Raw genomic sequence first — 23282 nt, 5'->3', positions numbered from 1 at the left:
ATGTCAGTAAGCAGTAACCAAAATAAATGTATTATTAATTATTATATAGATACTTTTTACCTTTTATTATTTATTATTATAATAAAACCATATAAAATAATTATTTTTATCACTAGAAATTTATTTGTTTTTCTATTAAAATATAATTATAAATCAAAACCTTAAAAGCCACTTTGAGAATTAATTCTTAAATATTTATTGCGTAAAACTTAAAAGGTACTTTGTTAATATTTCTTTTTTTATTTAAAACAAAAAAATCAATATTGAATATAATTAAATATTTTTATTTTTCTTAGTCATAATATTTAAAATATTTTATTTTATCATAGATTAAAATTAAATTTATAAATTTAGCGATTAGTAAATCGCTATACTTACTAATTATATTTTCAAGCAAACCATTCCTTTAATTTTAACTGAGTACAATTCTCAATTTCAATAAATTTCAATGAGTAGAAAGTATTCTTTAGCCCTTTAGGTATGTATTATGTACAATTTAATTTAATATTTTTAAAATATTAAACAATGTATGTATTTACATTAAAAAAAAACTTTAAATGTTGACACTTAGTTGTTAAAATGATCGAATTTTAAAACACTCGTTTTTAGGCTATTATTCTATCATTAGATTAGATATAAATCACTATAAAAAGTATATAATAATAACTAAAGAAGTATAGATACCTATAAATCGCAAACGTCGAATCGTTGAAAGATCAGATGTTAAACGATTAGAGGAGTATACAATGATAATATTGTAGTTATTTGACAATTGTTACTTAAGTCTAAAACCAATATAATTATCAACTAAGTACAAAGAAAAAAGTGCGAATAAACCAAAAAAAAAAAAAAAAATGACAATAAAAAATAACTATACTAAATTATAAAAGTTAAGTATATCGCAAAAAAGTAAAATCCTCAAAATTTATCTCACTTAAGTATTTTTTTACTAATTGCAGGACTTAGTTTAAAAATTAACGCTTTATTATATAGCTTATGTAGTTTGAGTTAAAAAAAAATTCATTTTTGTTACAGCTATTTACTGTCTTCTCGAACGCAAAATACAATATACATATGAGCATTTATTTCGTATTGTAATAAACGAATGTGTAAAACGAGGGAAATTTCCAGATCCTATTTTTTTAAACATGGAATTTGAAATACCCATTATGAATGCAGCGAAATTAATTATAGGCAGTAATATTACGATTCGAGTATGTTTTTATCACCTCTGTCAGTCAGTGTTTCGCAAATTATAACAATTAGGATTATCATGATAATGTCTGTCAAGCTTGTACCGGGACATTATGCTAGGGCTATGAAAAAAGTATCAACAATTTGCAAAGAATTTGCTAAATTTTGCTAGGATATTTATGGAATTTGCTAGGGTCCCTAAACTTTACAAATCTACAAACAAACATGCCGGTGCTATCTTTGTGGGCGCACCGGCACATTGTTCGATTTTGAAAAACATTACGTACAATTATTCAGCTGAATTTGCTAGATTTTGCTAGGGAATTTTTGGATTTTTGCTAGGACACCTGTCGCCCACGGGGGAGGTTCAAAATTTGGCGTCAGCACCAATGTGCCACATTGTCTGATTTCAAAAAAAAGTATGTAAAATTATTCAACTGAATTTGTTAGATTTTGCTATGACATTTTTGAAAATTTATATGACTGTATTGGATTTTTCTATGACCTTTATCATTTCCGGGGGAGGTTCTAAAAAATTAGCACTAGAACTGGACCACTTTAACTCCTTAAAAACAATTATGCCAACTGATTTTATCATAGTGGTTTGATATTGATGGTGCCTCTGTCGCTTCGTTAGATCTATAGTACTAATAATTTCTTCTCGTTCCATTCAGAAATCCATTCTCATCCATTTAGAGTTTGTGGTCCGTAAAAAAGAGATCTTTTCTAATTGTTATCCCATTTTTATTGATTTATTCTTTAAATAGCACTCAATTTTTTTACAGAGAAGTTTTTTTGTATATTAAGATGAATCTATCAACTATTCTAGCTATATCAGATTTTCTGTGTAACTAAGTACAAATAATAAGCAATAGTTTATCCATGCTACGGTTTTACTTATATCCTTTTATTATTCTTAACAAATTTCATTTGAATACCTAAAATTACATCAAATAATATAAACACTGAACAGATACCTACATTAATTGTGTTCTATGCACAATTATTTATTTACATGTTGGCAACATGCTAAAACAACAGCTAAAAGAACATAATAACAATTTTCAAAGACTTATAAATTCTGCTCACAGATGGTGATTCAACAGATATCAATGGAATTGAAATGGCCCATGAATTAAAGTCAGTATCAGCTGTGGTCGATGATAACCTAACACGTTATTAACTCCCTTATGAACTCTTAACATTTGTAGTAAATGCAGGTGACTTTGTACCAAACTATCCATTGCCTTACAAATTTTGCTAACATTACCAGTATCAGTGGCAATTGGTGAATGAAGTTTTCGAAAATAATACTTACCAAAACATAATTATGCTCAACAATATGGAAAACGAACCACTTTGTCGTCTAGCCATGATCTTAATTGAACACGAAGTTGATCAAGAATTAACAGAAAAAAAGCTAGTCGATTATTTTACAAAGTTAAAAACAAGAAAACATTTATGAATTATGATTCATTGTTGTATGAATTATATATTAATTGTAATTATAGACAGATAATCACGGATAACTTTTATAAAATTCTAAGTCAAAGTAATAAACCAAACAAACTTTTTATTGTAAGTTGCAAAACTATTCACTCTTTGTGTTATTTTTTTTAGTAATAGTTTTAAAATAATAATAATAATAATAATACACACTGTAACTATTATAAAAAAAATGGTAGTTCATATTTACAATTAATATATAATTCATACAACAATGAATCATAAATACGCCAAATTTTGAATCTCCTCTGTAGACCACATGGGTCCGAGCAAAATCCAAAATTGCCCTAACAAAATCTAGCAAATTCTTAGCAAACTTTTGATACATTTTTCATAGCCCTAGCATAATGTACCGGTGCCAACTTGATGGACATGTCTGATTGTCTGAACGTTATAAAAACAGCGAAGTATTTCTGTATTTATTTTCGCTTTTAGTTGGTATTAAACACCCTACAATTTGGCATTTAATTAGAAAAATGAGGTATATATTAGGGGGCTGCAGGCCCATAAATAAATACATAATTTAATTTACTTACTTTCATGCTTCCAAAAAACTAGAAGGATCATCTGGATTATTTTCATTTCAATAGTAACAACTGTACAAATACGGATACTTGTTTTGGTATATTAAAAATAATAAATAAGTTTTTTTGTGCATTTTTAATCGCCAAAATAAAACTAAAATACTTGACGGTGACCGTCGCAATGCCACTGGTCGCTGCCGCATGCCCGCATAATATTTAATAGATAAAATATTTTTATTAAATTATATGTAAATTGCAAAATAAACTATACTATTTTATATTTATACTATAATTTGCTTTTGAATAATTCCGTTAAAATATTCTCAACGTCAAACGTGCATTGGACGTATTTCACATTCTCACATTATTATGTTTAAATTATTATTAAATCTTAAATAATCAAAAAAATGTGGAGGGCTAAAATATATTTTGATTTGGCTAAACCTCCTCTAAGACCTCCCCTAGTGGCGCCAATGTGGTAAGGTTGCTGTAGATTACGCAAAATTGCCAAAATTAGCATTAGACGAGGTTGAAGACAGCAACAAAACAACTACTAAACTCGGACAAATAATAAAGAAAGAAAAAGTTTGAAAGAACTGTACTAGATTTGTAAATAATAAAATAAATATTTCCTATTTTTTAAATTCAGTAAGCCAAGATATTAGGAAACATAATGTAATAATAAAAAAATAACACATGTAAATATATTTATTAACAATTATAATTAGTAATTACCTATTGAATTTATTATTATTATTACTATTATAATTTGACTTTTCAATCATTCAAAATATCTGTATTTTGTATATGTTAAATATTAATTTTTAGAATATGGCGTATTGTGACATTGTATTTATAAATGATATATTTTGTTTTATTAAAACATATATGTTTTTAATTAACTATAAATCATTTTGTAATTAGCGTGGATTTTTATCCAGTTATTTATAGTATGATAGTACTGATTGATGGCAAACTTGATTCTTTTGAATTTTTGTAATAAGATTTCCCCATCATATGTCCATTCCAAGGCGGTAATTTCTCTTGATATTTTATTCAACGAAAACCAGTTATCCAACCACGTTTTGTCTTATTTTTCCTTCCCCTTTAATCGCCAAAAATTGTCACTCACTATATACTCGCGCAAATTAAACATCTTCCGATCAATGCGTTCGATATACTGCTAAAAAAGTACTTAATGACCTTGTCCCTGAGTCATGGAGACAATTTAGGTTGATCCCCATACCTAAACCTGCTGCTAAACATCCAGCATATCGCCCAATCGCATTATTGTCGGCTTGTTGCAAACTGAATATATGCTACAAAATCGATTAGATTGGTAGATTGGAGGCTCATCGTCTAATTCCAGATAACCTGTTTGGATTTCGACAAGGTCTCGGCACCATGGAATGTCTTATTTTAACTTGTTGGTCCTATCTATAATACTTTTTGCAATCGTGAGTTTCTCGCGGCTGCATTTGTTGATGTGAAAGGTGCAAATGTAGGAAAAAAAGCCACGGAAAAATATCCAGGGAAAAAAACCACAAGAAAAATAATCCACAGAAAAAAAAACCCATGGGAAATTGCTATTCCATAGTAATAAATATATTTTAGATTCTAAACAGCAATGAATGTATTGATTTTATTTATTTTACAACCTTTATTTTTATTTTTTTTTAGTTTGTCATCACATTTAGGGAAAATATAAGTGTTTCAATTTCCTTAATTAAATATATTAAGGAAATTATTAAGTTCATACAATCATACTGCAATGTACATTTAAAAAAGAATCACCCTGTACAAAGTACATACATTATACTTATACATATTTATGGTGAAAGACATAAATCAATTGATTTCAAGATAAAAAATATGTTATTTTTATTCAATGTATAGCATTTTCTTTCATCTTGTTCTGAAGGAAATTCCATTTCTTTTGTTAAGATATAACTGTTTTATAAACTATACTTTCAGTCTCACACATCTATACTCTCAGTCTCACCTATCTATACTCTCAGTCTTTTTTCTCTAGTTTCTCTACTTTTGATTTTACATTTTTAAATACGATGGAAATCATTAACTCTAATAAAAATAAGCCCAAATTATGTTTCGAGGGCATGTACATTCTCAAACATACCGGGAAAAGTAGTATTACATGGCGTTGTAGTAAAGCAACCATGCTCAAATGTCCAGGGACCATTTATACAGATCTTGAAATGTCAAAAATTGTCAAAAGTGGAACAACTTATATCATAACACATAGGCCAAACAAGAAAGAGGTTGAGGTAAGTAAGTGTTATAATGAGATAGTTGATTTTTTTGACAAAACTTATGTAAATGGGACTTATAGACAGATAGATATTCCAGGAAAGACTAATATACGTTTTAGAAATTGTCCACCACTATTTCCACTTGAACAATGGAATACTCATGATTTGACTTTGGCAGATAGCGATCGTACAAATAACCAAACTGAAGGTTGGAATAACCGTTTTTCTAGACTGGTCGGCCACAAGCATCCAAGTATTTGGGTTTTAATAACCAAAATGAGGTTAGAAGTTGCTACAGATGAAACGAAGTTGGCACAGCAAAGTCTAGGTTTATTAAGCAACAAAAGAAAATTACCATATTATGAAAAAAATCAAAACTTATTAAAAAATCTCTGCTTGGAAATCAAAGAAGGAAACAAAAGCTTACCAGAATTTTTAACTGCAGTCTGCAATAGCACACACAATACGTTTTTATTGATCTATAATCTATATATTATACTTTTATACTTGTATACTTTTATTACCTACTCGAAAATACAGTATGACCAACTGTGTTAAAATTTTTAAATAAATTAACATATAACCTGTGTATTAATAATTTTATATATATGTGTATACAATATGACAAATAATGTGTAAAAAAATTGAAATAATACCTAATTTAATACTTTAATTTTAATTGTTGTATATTTAATTATTTTAATTTCACTTTTTTTTCCGTGGATTTTTTTCTGTGGCTTTTTTTTTCTGACTACCGAAAGGTGCATACGACTCCATCCATATTCCAACTCTTATACCTCGTCTTCGGGATCTTAATGTTCTCGATGTCTTCTGTAATTACATATATAACTTATTTCATGTTCGTTTTTTACATTTCACATCCCCATCTGGTGTAGAATGCATTCGCTCAACGTTTATATGACCCCTATAAGTAAAAGCTTATCTTCCCACTATTACTCATGCCTATTCTATGCTGATGACATTGTCGTTTTCTCATTTAACAAATCTCTCAATTATGTTATTCTCCACTTAAATTCTGCATTGAATTCGCTAAACAACAAACTTTCATCTGCATTTTTTTGAAGTCGCTCCTGACAAAAGCCAATTAATGATTTTTATTAGAAACGTTACGTAGAATTCCCCGCTGTTTACATCAACAACAAGACCATAGTCCCATCCAATATAATCACATACCTTGGTCTCATTCTTGACTCAAACTTAGATGGGTTCCTCATTTCAACTATCTTAAATGTACAATTTCTAAATGGTCCAACCGGCTCAGAGCATTAGCAGGCAATTGTTGGGGTGCTCACCCATCATCACTTTTATTAGTGTACAAATCTATAATCCGTTCTAAAGTTGATTACGGTTCTTTTTTGTTTTCATCCGCGTCCCGATCACACTGCAACAAGCTGAATGCTATGTTAACCTCGTGCCTCCGTCCAATCATCGGAGCTGCACGATCTGCATCGAATATTTATCTGGAAGTAGAATGTGTTTGTCCACCCATAGAAATTCGGCCACGCTGACTTGTAGGAGAGTTTTTGTTAAAACACATTTCAAACTCTACTAATTTTATCTTTAATAAATTTTCATCTCTGGCTACTCGTTGGCGATACGTCCCAAAAACTCTCAATTTTAGCTTCCATTGCCTTTTCTATTAATCACTTCACCTCTGTCATCTTACCCCAAAAGCGTCTTCATTGTTTTGATATCCCGTTTGAAGCTCTCATATATCTTCCTCGAGCACACATATTACTACTTTTTAAGGATTGCAAATACAATAGTGATAAAGTTAATATGCCTACTTTCTCTGTTAATCACATTGTCAATGAATTTATAGAATCAAATTTTCATAATTACTATTTGGTTTATACTGATAGCAAAGTGTCAACCAGCTCAGCAGGTTTTCATTCTTTAACCCTGAAAGGATGATCAAATATTCCGATACATTACCTCATGTCACATGTGCTTTTACGGCAGTATTCTATGGAATTACGACAACTCTTGAGTATATCAAATCTTTAAACATTACAAAATGCTTGATTATCTCGGACTCCCAAGCAACTTTTAGCGCTATTAATTCTATCTCGATCTCTGCAACCACGTCTCCCCTTATTCTTAATATTAAAGCTTCGCTTTTTGAATTATATTCACATGATATAATATAATCGAATTTCTGTGGGTCCCAGGCCATTCTGGAATCTCAGGTAACGAAGTTGCTGATCTCCTCACTGTTTCCACCAAATATAGTTTAAACCCTCCTGTTCGTAAAATCCCGTCCTCAGATCTTTTAAATATTTTACAAGCTAATTACAAACAGGTTTGGCACGATAGATGTTCATCAGTAGCACCTGACTACGCTAAGTGGTATAGATCAATAACCCCTACAATTCCACGGCACCCATGGTTCATTAAGCAGCCTCTAAACAGATCCTACATCGTCCGATTTGCCAGGCTCAGACTTGGGCACAATTTACTTTGCCATTCGCTTCGACTTAAACGACTCCCCATTGTGCACTCGTCATGCAGAAGAAACAATTTGCGACTTCTCTCACATTCTCGCCAATTGCCCATCACTCTCTAGTTCCCGATCAAAATTACTTCGATTTTTACATGGTATTAACAATATTATGTCATTAGAACCAACAATTATTCTTAATTTCTTTTCAAGAGCTATTATTATTATTATATTGAAATTTTTCGAAAATGCTGGATTCTTAATTTAATTGTATTGCTTTAAATTTATTTAACTGTTTGTTTTCAGCAGCTTTACTAGTTATAATTTCTTTTTTTCTTTTTTTTTTCATTATGTATTTCTATTGTTTCTTTTATCTTTTATCACATCCATTAGATTGTTATTAGTTAATCTATCTTTATTTGTAATCTGTTAAGCTGTAATAATTTTATATTGGTAGCTTTAATAAAAAAAAAAAATTATTATTATATACATAATACATGGTACAATTTTTAAATAATATATTAAATACATGATATTGTACTCTTTTATTTTTTCATTATTATGGGCTAATACGTGTTTATATGTTTTTACTATTTTTTATAATTTTATTATTAATTTATATTTTATACTTCGACCTAAAGCATTCTTATTGGTTGGTAGCAAGATTTAAGATATACTAAATCGTATATATTTAAGTTTTACTCTTGGTATTTTTACTTTTAAAAAATAATCTATACTTTAGTTTAAGTTTACTTTAAATTCTTCAATATCTAAGTATTTTCATCATAAAGAAGGCAAATAAATGCCAGCTAGTAATGTAAAAGCACCTTCAAGAAGGGTAATGCGTACAAATACTTATACAACTATACTTATACTTATACTTATACGTACAATACCTATAATTAGTGACAAAACTATAACAGGTCTGAACCAATCCCCATCAAGATAAAATGCAGAGGGTAATTATAGATGGTTGCAATTTATTTCTGTACCATATTTCTCCAGAGTCCTCGTTTTTGGTACCATAAAATATGATTGGTTGTTATATGTTACAGTTAGTTCAATAATCATTATAACAAACGTCTTCGTATAGAATTTCCACCTCGACCGCTTTAAATTTTATTAAATACATATTACATGTATATTTTCACCAGCTTTAATCGCTATGAAACCAGGACCCTATTCAATTGTGTTGGGCTTTTAAAAAAATGTTTTATTTAAATTATTTTCCATTTAAATTTAAATCATTAATATATCGTTACAGTTCATTGTAGGAATTTAGATTTACCTTAGAAAAACACATTTATATATGTGTTTGGTTACCTCGTTACCTAATGAAGAAGTGTTTAGAAAAGCATATATGTGAGGCTTGTATTAATTATGCTCGTCATTAAAAACAATATACCAGTCCTCCTCTTATCCTTCCTTAAAGTGATTTTTATAATTTTATTTATAAGCTGGAAAATATTTTTATAAATTTATTTCCATTCATTACTGTGAAAAATTCTGTAATTTCAAAGTTAAGACTTCACTTTACTAATGTTCCTTCTAGTCATCCGACTATCCGAGTGAACTTTTCGAAAAATCATTTTTAACAAATTTATATACAAGGTTCAGAATTTTTACAACAATTACATTTTTAAACAGATCTTTAGTTTCTGGGAAAATATTAAAAAATTTAAAATTAACTGTCCTATCCCATTTATAAATTTGTCATTATAACTATTTATTTTCATTTTTGGTATTTTCAAGTGTTTAAATATTAAAACCAATTACACAAAAATGTTGTTCTTATTGTTAATATTAATATTTGTATATATGCAATAATAACTACTATTTATTTTATTTTGTATTGATTACTTGTTTTAGTTATTTTTATAATTAATTAATACTTACCTATATGTTAAACTAAAATAAAAAAGTGTAGTTTAACTATATTTTATTAATGTGATTATATTGTTGTTGATCACTAATCACTGACAAAGCCTGGTTATTGCACCGGTGCTATTATTATTATATAATTAAATATGTGTATTTATTTACATTGTATAAGTAAAACCTAAGTTTAAACCTTAAGTCTGCTGAACTTCTAAAATAATATTGTATACGGTTTTATTTATTATAATTATTGTATTGAAAATATTTCAAATTTGATTTTAGGTCAACACTGCTGAGCCCTTTCAAAATGGCTGACCACATTTATAACGAGCGTCTCACGCCAGCATGTCATTTTCATAGATAATATAAGAATGGATAGGACACGCCTTTACTGGCTTCGTAAGAGGTTGCGGTCTTTTTTGGGGAAGAGAGATAGTTCAATATCTACGAGAGAGATGACTATAAGAGGTCTTTTTTGAGGTTAGGTACAAAAATTGAAATAATAATACTTACATTTTACATTTACACTATATAATTTATATTACTTTAAAATTGTATAGTAATTGGTAAGTATTAACTAATAACTTCTTCTCCTCTTCCGATTGCTAATTATTTAGCTTTGTACAATTTGAGGTTATCATATATTTTTTTAAATGGTTCGTCGCTGTGTTATTTGTTATAGTAACTCAACCAAAAATACAGAATTAAGTTTTCTCTTGTTAGTATTGGGAAACTAATTTTCTTATTTATAAATTAATTGTATAAAAACCATGTAAAATGTATTTAGGTTTCCTAAAGAATATTATAGCATTGAGGACTGAGGTAGTCTAAGATTTAATATGAGGTTAAAATTCTATCTATATTAGCCACGGAGGCGAAACATTTAACGTATTACATTTTCATTGATCTGGAAAGAACTTATATTTTATATTTTAAAGTCAATAATCAATGATCAATTCAATCATAAATTATAAATAAGTTGTAAAAATAGGATTATTTTTAATAAAATTAATAAACAAGTACAATAAAACTTAATATTTATTAAAATCACAAAGTTAAGAAATATTATATATTATTAACATATATAAATTATTTATTTATTACTAAATACAGAAAAACTGATGTGTCGAACGTTTACATCGATAAACTTTAGATATTTATTTCTCGTACATTTTCTTTTGATTCCATAGGTATATTGAACCTGCATACGTTGAATCAGAGCCTAAGCCACATTCTACTCTCTCTCCCCAGAATGAGTTTTATAAATTTTATTTACAAATAGTGTATCAAGGAACAAATATAATTTATAATCACCAAAAATTAGTTATTTACTTTGTGCTCCCTCTCAGGAAAAAAAAATATAATGCGACTGAGGTAGATAAAAAAAAACAACATTTAAGCCCTAAAAAAATATGTAAGTAATAATAATAGTTTAAACATAATAGTGATCAATTATGATATTTATTTTACAAACTAAAGAAGTATCAAAATATGAAAAGGCTTTATTCATTTTTTTATTAAACAAAAATAAAAATAAAAATATTTTCTTAAAAAAACCTTTGATATAAATAAACCTCATTGAAATTATTTATATATATAATGGAAAGTTTAGGTTCGAGTCTTCCTGATGTTTACTAATCGTTCACATTCATTTATATGCTTATCATACCAATCACGTCGCTAAATGAAAAAAAAAACATTATTAATATACCTACATATATAAAAATAATACTCATATAATAATTTTACAAATAAAATCTAATATTCTTACTTGGCAATTATGGGAACAGTACTTCACTGTTGTACAGCTACTGCACATTATTGTTGCAGAATTGTTACAGTTCCTTGAATAACACTAAAAACATTAATAAAAAAAATGTTTTTAGACAAGTAATAAAATTGCTATTAATTAATTTATGCTTTGATATTTCTAAATCAAAATTGAATAATAGTTTATGAGTTATTAAAATGTATATTATACTAAGAACAATAGCCCTTAAATATGTTTTAATAAAAATATAAAGTATATAATACTTAATTATTTATTTTTACGAGAGATGGATTTAAAACCTAAGTTTATAATGTGACCAATGAGCAAAATAATCGATATAGTAACATCAACTAATGGCAAACAAATTATTATCTGACTAAAATGAATAACAGCCAGAATAAGAGCAGTACTGAGTGGCGACGATTCTTCGTCGGTGGCAGTCAGATACTTCTCCCGCCAATTCAAACATATTCCGGTCTTTGGAACAAAGCCACACCCATGCACACAAGTCGACTTCCCAGTACCGCTCTTATTTTGAATATACTATAATCAATAGTATTCGATTATCTTATAGAAATTTCGCGAATGATTAATTAATTTTTAAACAAGAATTATTAATAAATACATTATTACTTAATATACAAAAATAGTTGGCTATTAATAAAATATTCATTTTAATTTACATTCACCAAAATCTAAGCGAGCCGAATTTATTGTCTAAAAATAAGTGCCTAGAAGCCCACAAAAGAGCAAGTACAGAAAAATGTATCATTTATTAATTTACTTTTAATAGATAATAATGATTAATATAGTTGCTTATTTTTAGAAAATGGTTAACCTATTCATTCGATAGCTAGTATTTGATTAACTCATTCGTTAATTGTCTATTTAACTAATTTCGATAGTAGATTAGTTATATAACATTTAGTCATAATTTATTAGGTTTTTAGTTGGTTATGATCATCACCAGTTGCTATTACTCATTTTGAAAAAAATTGTTAAAAATAAATTATGTTGAAACATAATGGATTTTACAAAACCAATGTGCAAACATTTATTAAAACAATAAATTAGTGTAGCACTGTAACAGTTCATATGGATCGTTTTTATATTTTAAACAAGAGCTATAACACAGATTTTTGAAAATCAATCTAATATTTTATTATAAAATTTAGTATTTGTCAAACAATTGTTAATATTATATATTGATGAATTTTACATACTTTAATAATAACGTTCGGCGGTGATTTAAATAATATATTAGTACCATTCATGAATGCTCTCATTTGACCTGATGGCCCCTTAACCAATTGATACTGTTTGTTACCAAGTAAAATAGTACCGCCTTCAGCTCTTTGAAGAGGACTGTTGGTCAAGGATTTATTATTCTGAATTGCTGGCTTGAACGTCACAAATGTTGGTGTTCCTGTTGTAGTTTCTGACGATGATGCTGTTACTTGAATCAAATTATTTTTGGAAATAGCTGGCTTAACAACAACGCATTTTTTTGTTTGTATCACTTTAGGAATAGAAGATTCAGAAGAAACTTTCGTTGGTAATGAAGAAGAGAATGATTCATAGAAAGTATGTAATGGCGGTTTCGGCATAGTCGATGGTCCTACTGCAGTATTACCATTTGTTTGTGTCTTTTTAGTTTTAATTACCGAGATATGTCTAAAAATATAACATAACTAATTAATATTGGAATTCTAATTTCGATTATAATCAATATGTAAAATTGTTAAGAAATTTAACTAATATGGATTTTGAGTTTTAAGATATTAAAAGTTGTTAATTTTGAAAATCAGATATTTAATCATAATACGTATGTAAACCAATAAATCTATGCAACTTAAATAAAATTAATTAGGTTATTAAAGATGTAATTTAAGTTACAAAAAGTTTATACACATAAGACAGCTTAATAACTTTGATATTTTGCCTACAACTATGAAGTTATGAAGATGGTATTTCTACAATATTATTTAATAAATATTTATTAAATAATAATTCTAATGTATTAATATTAAAACATCGGGGATGTCACTAAGCTGTATAGTAGTTGTTGAATGTACCTCGGAAATAAGTAAATCACTATAATGTATGAGTTAAAAATTGTTATTCAATCTTAAATCATTGCATACGAAAAATGGTTTTGAGCAATGACAGTGTCTACGGCCCGACGAAAACGGGGTTTTTGGTGTATGCTGCTGTCATTGAGACCGTTTCGATTAAATGGCGGAATGTCACGTGAAGGCATAGAATTGGCGCGTTCGCTCCAAATTTATTAATGTCATGTAATAATTATTTCAAATAATATAACTAGATATTATTAAATTGACTACTGGGGTACCATAAAACGATGAAAATAGGTTAACATAAATCAAAATATTTTGAAAAAATAATTATATTTGTAGTAAATACCGATATATGTTATTGCAGAAAAGTTTTATGATTAATATTTTTTTAATAACGACATCGATTTTATCAAAAATTAATAATCTCAACTCCAAATAAGCTTGGGAAAAAATAAGGAAGAAACGCGTCATAGTTCGCATACATGTAATCATTCGGCTCAAAGCAACAACGAGTAACGAGTAACGATATTTGCTGACCAATTACAGTGCTCTAACTGGGCAGCAACTATTTCAAACTTATTTGGAATAGAGTATAGCAATTGAATAGTTCATAACTATTAAAATATTTTTAAAAAAGGAATACTTACTGGTAGGTTCCATCTGGATTTTTGGCAAGCACCCAACGATGAGTTGTTTCATTCGAGGTATTAGGATTTTTACTGGTTTCTGTCACAGGTGATTTTTTTGAGTTGTCCACGGATCGTACAGTTGGTAAATCTAAAGGAGGATCTTTAAGCTTTGAATTTAAGCAACATTGGAGGGTAGCATTATCGATTAATACTTCTAGATCTTCATTAGTTTCGTTGCTGGTAACGACATCAATAACTCTTTGAAAATAATCCCGGCTATTTACTGTTGATACAAAAAACAATGCCATGCGATCAGTGATTCCGGGGTCATTATCTCGACTATCTTCAATTAGACTTATTAATTCGATACAGTCAGGTCTAAATGTCTTTGACCGGAACATCGTAAAAATTTTGGGATGATAATATTCGCCGCTTTTTAAGCTATTCCATAATAAAAGAACCAGATTTTTGAAGATGCTGCCTTTTTTGAATTTTGGCTGATCCAAAACTCTAAGTACAGTTAATATACTCAAAAAGAACAATCGAAATGCCGATTCAAAATCATGTTCATCAAAAGATGTTACGACTTGTAAAAAATTGGTCTTCAATTTTAATTCTAGAATATTTTTATGTCTGCTGTGTAATCGGTTGGCATCACATCTTTCTTTAAGTTTTTCAGCTTCAGATTTTTTCTTAAAAGATTCATCCATTCGTGCTTTGTGATGTTTATTAGACATTGAAATAATGTTAAGTATATTAGCAATAATCACAATGTTGTCTTGTATGGGTTTGCTAAAGTATTTCCTATATATCTTTTCAACTCCTGTTAAATCCCCTCTTGACTGAACTTTATTTACAAGTTGTTTAACTACCACTTGTTTGTTATTCTGTGTGGATTTAGATCCACTTGGAGATGGTTTAACAGGAAGTACTGACTTTTTGGCGCTGTTTGCTATACTTTCGGGCTTTATATCCAAAAAATCGTTTATGTACCATGTATGCTTATCCTCATCTATCATTTTCCTAAAATCAACGACCTGAAGCCATTTTATAGAATTAGCTGAAGAATTTGCGGATGTTGTAAATTCTTCGCCATCAATTTCCATAGGTACTTCATTATTACTGGTAGAAGCGATTTTCTTATTGGGTTTTAATGAAGACTTGAATTGTGATTTAAATTTATCAGTTTCACCCTCTCTAGATAATACTAACTTCAAAACATCTATTCCGCTTGTATCCACCTTCGGTTTTTTTTTAGCCGGTTCATCGCATTTAGATGTACTGCTTTCTTTAGATATATTATTGTCTTTAGATAGATTAATGTCTTTAGATAGATTTTTGTCTTTCGATAGATTTTTGTCTTTAGATAGATTTTTGTCTTTCGATAGATTTTTGTCTTTAGATAGATTTTTGTCTTTCGATAGATTTTTGTTTTTAGATAGATTTTTGTCTTTCGATAGATTTTTGTCTTTAGATAGATTTTTGTCTTTAGTTAGATTTTTGTCTTTCGATAGAGTTTTGTCTTTTGATAGATTATTGTCTTTAGATAGATCATTGTCTTTAGATACACTATTGTCTTTAGATACATTATTATCTTCAGATACATTATTGTCTTCAGATACATTTTCTTTGGATACATTATTGTCTTCAGATACATTTTCTTTGGATACATTATTGTCTTTGAGTATAACATCCTTACTTTTAAGTAAATTCCTAAAATTAATAAAAATTATTAACTTTAATAAGTATTTAGATATAAATGATTTTATGCAAAATATCACAATACTCGTGTATTTAAATTGTTTTTACTTATATTTAATCATAGGTTCTGATAGTAAGGTTTCTATATAATTGTTTATTTAAATATAAATAAGATATAGATGTAACCCATCAATGATATTACGAATCGTTTTTCGAAAATTAAATGAAAATAAGTGCCCAATAAATTAATTTGAAAAGCTATAATGTAATAAGCGATTTACTTGTTCAAAATTTAAGATACGATATTATCAAAATGCTTATCATTTGTCTTTGACGATAAGTAATATGATAATACTATTTCTTAAATTACTTTCTAAATTATAGAAGAAAACTTTTGGAACCACAGATATGGGACTAAGTAAAGGATGATGATTAAGGTCAAATTAAACAGCTTTTTCTTAATGGACTAAAGTGACGGACATGACGACTTAACATAGAATAATATTGAAAAAGAAATCTGAATTATCCATTATTCATTTATATTCTGATGAATAAGCCAAATGGGATCTCTAAAATAAGAAGTATGAATATGAAAATCACAATGAGAATATGTTAAAACTTAGACAAATTAAAATACTAAAACAATTAAAAATTGTACTGAATTCCATTATTTATAATATTAAAACATAAAACAGAATTATTATTCACCATAATTTTATTAACAATTTATAGTATTTTAAAAGTTTGATTTGGGTTCGATATAGGAATAAAAAATAATAGTGAAAAATCACCTACTTATACACAAATATACAATAAAACTTACAATTTAAGATTTTTTATGTCTTCATCGGTTAGTTTTTTACATTGAACTACATTTCTGCATACAATGGCCTTGAATACCACATGATCGACATATTGTTTGGTATACGTATGCATCCTCGTTCTGTAAAAAAAAATTAATTTTCAATGAGATTAAAAATACAATGTACACATTCGAAGTATATTTAAAATAATAATTGTTAATAAATATCAGTTTCCAACTATTTAACAATACATAGTACATAGTACTATTTCAAAATAAATTAAATAAATATATTTCAATATTGAAATTGAATTATCATTGATTAAAGTTTTTAATTAAAAAAATTAATTTTGAACACTCTTTGGTACTCAATAAATTAAAAATACTAAGTATATTTATGATTAGAGGCAGGATTTATATTTTTTTAATATTCTTTTAAAATATCCGATATCATTGTGATTTTTTTATGTCCTCAAAAATGCAAAATATTCTGTAGAAAAAAAAAATTATTAAAATTATTCAGTTTAAATTTATTTTATTTTATTACAATAAAATTAATTGGTGAATAAATGATACATAAAAATAATATGTAATATAAGCCACAATTACATTATGGTTATGGATATCAGTTTTTATAATAATCATAACAATAGTATTATTTTAAGTATTAGGTCTCAATGTCCTAATCACAAAAATACATAACTATTCGGTCAACAATTATAATTCCTATTTTGTTTATTAATTATTTAACCGTGATCACTGTAATAACATTTAATATAACATAGCTATTTTCATTAGCGTCGACTAACTAAAATGGTATAGCAAGATGAAAGTAGTGAAAATTAAATAAAATTGATCCAAAATGTTTATGTTCTTAACAATTATTTAGGTACATTTAAAAATTTAAAATAAAATGCCTTAGTGGACTTGATATTATTCTTAATAACTCACTAGATTATTGACGGTTAGGTTCTAGAATCATCAATAAACCTAATCTAACCTAAAGAACGAGAAAAAACACCTGTTTATCGACCAGAATTGAAGATAGTATAGTAATTGGTTAACCATCATCAATGGTAAAATGGCTTATTCGACGACCATCAATATGAAATTAGCAATTAACTATTTTTAATAAGATCATAACACGTTTGATGGAGAAAACAGAAACTAAACAGACTAGTTTTTACATATTTACCCGACTACAGTTTAAACAAATTATAGAACCAATTTATTTATAATCGATTATAATCATTATATTGATATACCTTTTAGTAAATATATCTATTAACCAAATTTTAATTAAACCTATAACTGACATCTGTGTGTATTTGTTTTGCCAATCTGTCATTTTAAAGTTAATTTTTTTTTTGTGTGAAATGAAACAAATTTGTAAAAACCTCACCTCATTATAATTAACTGTTTTTTAATTTATAAGTAGTGATGGTTAAATTATACTAATATCATGGTTTCTCTACAGTTACTACTTACTATGATCTGATGTAAAATTACTACATTAGGCATGTCATAATATTTGTAATGGTTTAAATTTTTAAAATATTATTTTTATATACGGTATTAGCTATTATACAAATATCTTCTAGTAGAAATAAAGCAAACTGTTATAAATTTCTAGTAAATAATAAAAAGAATTCTGAATTCTAAATTAAGGAACTAGGAAAAATCATTTTTTCATAAAAATTGTATACCTACTTATATTAAATTGTTACATGAGTTAACATGGACTATTTTGTCCACATGGAGCGTTGCTGAGATAAAATAGTTTCACTTTATGGTCCTTATTTTTATAGTTCTTTAGGCATACAATCATAAATCGTGTTGGACCGAACAAACGTAACGTACTAACGTGCTAAATTTAGAAACGACCGTTCAGAATGTGATAATAGTGATATAATATTAAGAATTTAAAAATAAAATATCACGGATTGGCGGTCGTTTAGTCATATTTAACAATTTCCACGAATGCGTTTAAACGGCTTTTAACTTAAAACTTGAAAGTGAAATAAAAATGAAAAACTGACCATACGAAACAAGATTATAAGTTAATAAGCATTATAGGTTCTTAGGTGACATTTTTTTTTTAAATACAGTATCGTTGAAAAACCCTACTTTGTGACCTAAAGCACATTGGTAATTATTATTTATTAGTCACGACATAATGACAATTTCATTATTAGTGAGTGTTAACCAGTTATGAGTGTTAACAAGTCACCAAAAAAAATTAATTCGCGTTACGATAAAAATGTAAGACGCAGTCAAACAAATTAGATCAATTGTTTATTTAAGTATAGACATGGTTTCGACGAGTTCTGATTGTTTCATCAATTTGTCGTTTCAACATGTCATAATAATATATTAATATTAACCGAAGACGTTATGATAATATTATACTATGGCCTATGGGGCCGAGTAAAGAAACGGTCGGGCGATTAAGTAAACGCAACGCAAGAGAAATGTTTATTCAATCGCGGTGTATACATCGGCGGCCTTCAGCGTCATTCGAATGCGCGGTGTGTGCTGCGCGCTCGTCGACGACCGCGATGATACATTAAGGAAATCCGACAACGTCGCGCGGGCTCGATGTAACAACGAGGGTCGGCCGGACGTGAACGGCAGTCAGCAGCTGCGTCGCTGTGAAACGAAAGAATGCGATAACTCGCACATGCACGTACGTACGCCACGAACGCGACCGAATCGACGTCGTTTGCCCGCCGCCCGTGAACGAACAAAGTGCGCGAACACGGTTAGTGATCGCCGATCGGTATAGGTGGGAGCGGCGGCGGCGGCAGCGACTACGTCGTTACAAAATACAATATTACAATAATTACAATGTATAACATTATACTATAACGCTATATAATAATAATAGAAATATAATATTATTTTTACTAAATAATATCGTACATTGTATTATACCGACTAACGAGTAGATACGAGACACACAACTTGTTGCCGTGTTATCTTGTTATCATAAAAAGGTCAAACCGTCGAAAACATCAACGTTCTTAATATTATTACACGCCTAATAATATTAAATAGGTATATTGTAGGCACAACGTAACGAGTATTAATCGCTTTTATACATCGCCGACGAAAAGCGAAACTGAAACTAACCGACATTGAGTTTACGTTACCGATATTGTTGTCGATAGCGTACTAATAATAATTATTATTGTCGACGTAGGTAATACGAAAAGCCGGCGTTTCTTCGATTGGTCGTTTCTATTTAATTATTTTTAGTAGAGTACGATACGAAATTGTCGTAGTACATTACATTATTGTAAAAACAATTTCAAAAATGAAACCTACTACCTAGTCTCTGACCAGTACTGACCTTACTATTACAATAACGCACGAAACGTCGAAACGTTAAATTTATCAGTCGTCTTTAAAAAAGAAATATAAATTAATATCGAAATAATTTTAATTCATCAAAAAGTATAAGTCTAATTAACAACAAGCCATAGTTAGTTAATAGTATAGTTATAGTTAATAAAAAAAATAATACAGAGTAAATTATCATGTATTAATTCAATAGCCAATGAATAATATGATATAATGATAAATACATTTTCTTCAGAAATAATCGATATTTAGTTCTAAAGCAAATATTAATTGTTTTAACAGATATTTAAATCTGTGTATTACATTGAAAAATTATAATCCAATTCTCAGCAGTTTATTTAATTAGGTACTAGGCAGTACAAATTATAGTTTTACCATTTCAGAATTATTTAATTTAAATAGCGCGTACGAGATTAAAAACTTGTCTAACTACAATCCAACTTTAAAGTAGTAAATATTTGTAACTTAAATATCAAAAATCATATAAGATGATCAATGAAGGTGTCGTCAATTATTGTATGTTATATTAATTTTGAATAATAAAGTAGACAATTATATGGAAAATAATATAAGACAAATTAGGCAGTAATTTTAATATAAATCATAATTTTTTTAAATGGCATACCTACCATGAATACTTAATAGGTTTTATAATGTTTTTAAAACATTGTTTATAAAAAAGTTATTATTCATAAAATTAAAATTTATGTCAAAAATTTAAAGTCTACATACAATTATTTACAAGTGTCCTTAGTTGTAAATACCTAATAATTATGTCATTGTGGTACAATTTATTAATTTATTATTTACATAATTATAATTTGTAAGTTCATATATTTTTACTTCAATTGGATAAAAGATCTTATCAGTCATCAATCATATGTTTTTTTATAATAGTAAAACTTTTATGATTATATTTGACTGGATAATTTGGTTATTTGCAGAATATAATCAAAGAATTAATAATTAATATTTTTTATTAAATATTACAAATTAAATTTTTTATCCTCATTGTATTCATTTTAAACAAACATTTCTGTACAAAATTCAAAAAAACATTTTTTGTAAATAATTTACTACTTGTTCAATATAAAGTATTTAATGGCATATAATAGTATCTAAAATAAATTTAATTAAAAATACGGATAGCTAAACAAAAAAAAAGTCAATCAGCCTATATCGATAGTATAATTTTATAATAAATTTATATTATTAGGCATTAGTAATACAATAGGTTGAATTCATTTTTACCAAAAACACATTGCATTTATAATATTATTAATATTTATTTAGGTATATTAAAAATTAATCTAAATATTTTGAAATTGTTATACATTTTGCATATTATATATGTACATATTTCACATCTTGATGTATAGAAAAATATAATAATATATGCAAAAGTCCTCACAAATACTATTTTTAAATTATAACAAATAACTAGAATTGTTATCCTTTTTATTAAATATCCAATTTCATCAATATTTAAACTTTCTATTAAAAAAATTGAGATTATACATTTTTGGGTTTAAGTTAGAACTACTAGTGCAACTTTGAATTAAATTATCAATCTTAGTATTGCATAAATATTTTCTGTAGCTTTTTTTATTTTTCACTGTTAATTTGAAAAGTATTGGGAATGACCTGACCATAAAACTTTCGTATAATATATTGAAAATTACACTTGTTTTATTTTCTCATTGTTATGCATTATTATGATTAGAGTTTGGATTTTTATGCAAAAATATATTTTTAATAAGTGTATGCTGTTTGCTGGGAGTAAGAAATGTTTGCATTTCATAAACTGTAGAATCTGTCAAAAAAAGTTTTTTTTGCATATTAGTACATATTTTGACTTCAGAGAATATTTCAGAATATTTTAGCATATTTCTGTAATATTAGATTATATTAAAGGATATTCAGCATATATAAGACAATAATCACGGACCGCTGTACTAACTTTACTCTGAAAAATTTGGAAAAATATATTATTGTACATTCCTTTAAAAACAATGTATATATATTTTTTTTTATGTTAATGTATTGCATAATGTAACATAAAATGTATAATAATTATATAAATAATGATAAATTATAAATTCATAATCACAATCAATAATTATATTGCATTTTTTTTTTTTTACTTATTAGGTATATTTTGAGAATATTAAGAATATTTTTGGGAATATTTCATCAATTTTAGCTGCATATAAACATCATATTTCAAACATTTTAACAGAATATAAATCTGGACTCTAATTATGATAAATAAATACTATGTATATGAATATATTATATTACTGTAGTATGAGTATATTGTATGGCCTTCCATTTTATATAGCATATTCAATACAAATTTCAAATAAAAACTGTAATAGATGTAACATTTAACTTGACAAGAAAAAATGTATACCTACAGGTCATATTTTTGAAAACTAAGTTTTTAACTAAAAATATTTCATTAAAACAACAACTTAAGTATTTCTTATAATATATTAAAATGTTTATATTAGTTGGATATATTTTACTGTTAAAAGTATTAAATTCATACTATATGAAGAAATAGTAAGTATAGAATAACTGCGTAATATGTTAAATTAAAATAATTAGTTATTGGTCAAGTTAACTAAACACAAAAATAAGTTAAAATACATTTGACTTCAAAAACAGAATGAAACTGTTTATAAAAATAAAGTATATTTGATACACTTTAATATATTATTTTTATACCAGACGCATGACATATCATTGACTATGTAGCTTATTTTATAACTAAAATAGAATAAACATTAAATTACCTGCTGGTAATGTTGTGCCAGTGTGAAAGCTTGTTATAAAAGATCAAAAAAGTTAAAAATTATATACAATTCACAAATGAGAATAGTTAAATTATAAACACCATTAACTAATTGAAGATTAGATTAAAATAATTATTTTGATATCAAAAAATATTGATTGCATTCAGGAATAATAATATATTTTACAAGAAATAGAAATTTGGATAAAAAAGATACATACAAAATATCTTCAACAATTTCTATATAATATAATTTGTTTAAATACTTTAAAAATAAAATAAATTCATTAATTGTCTCAATTCGAAAC

General features: G+C 27.2%; 1 protein-coding gene across 3 annotated transcripts in view; it reads right to left on the bottom strand.

Annotated features, from left to right (window-relative positions):
• Window positions 1-10853: 10853 nt before the first annotated feature.
• The window catches only part of LOC132921282 (uncharacterized), a 42040-nt gene continuing 29611 nt past the window's right edge, over window positions 10854-23282 (bottom strand). For 2 of the 3 annotated variants that reach the window (XM_060984220.1, XM_060984229.1), the window contains exons 2-6: window positions 16836-16955; window positions 14330-16024; window positions 12828-13278; window positions 11605-11688; window positions 10854-11513 (exon numbers count right to left, since the gene is read on the bottom strand). In XM_060984220.1, coding sequence (XP_060840203.1) covers window positions 11442-11513; window positions 11605-11688; window positions 12828-13278; window positions 14330-16024; window positions 16836-16955 — 2422 coding nt within the window. In that variant the 3' untranslated portion in view covers window positions 10854-11441. Of the gene's footprint in view, window positions 11514-11604; window positions 11689-12827; window positions 13279-14329; window positions 16025-16835; window positions 16956-22975; window positions 23005-23282 lie in introns of all 3 variants that reach the window. The other variant, XM_060984237.1, reaches the window with a different exon arrangement.

This window comes from Rhopalosiphum padi, chromosome 1 (genome assembly GCF_020882245.1).
Source record: "Rhopalosiphum padi isolate XX-2018 chromosome 1, ASM2088224v1, whole genome shotgun sequence".
NCBI lineage: Eukaryota > Metazoa > Arthropoda > Insecta > Hemiptera > Aphididae > Rhopalosiphum > Rhopalosiphum padi.
The sequence above is the reverse complement of the archived record's forward strand: the minus strand, read 5'-3'. Positions and strand labels throughout refer to the sequence as shown.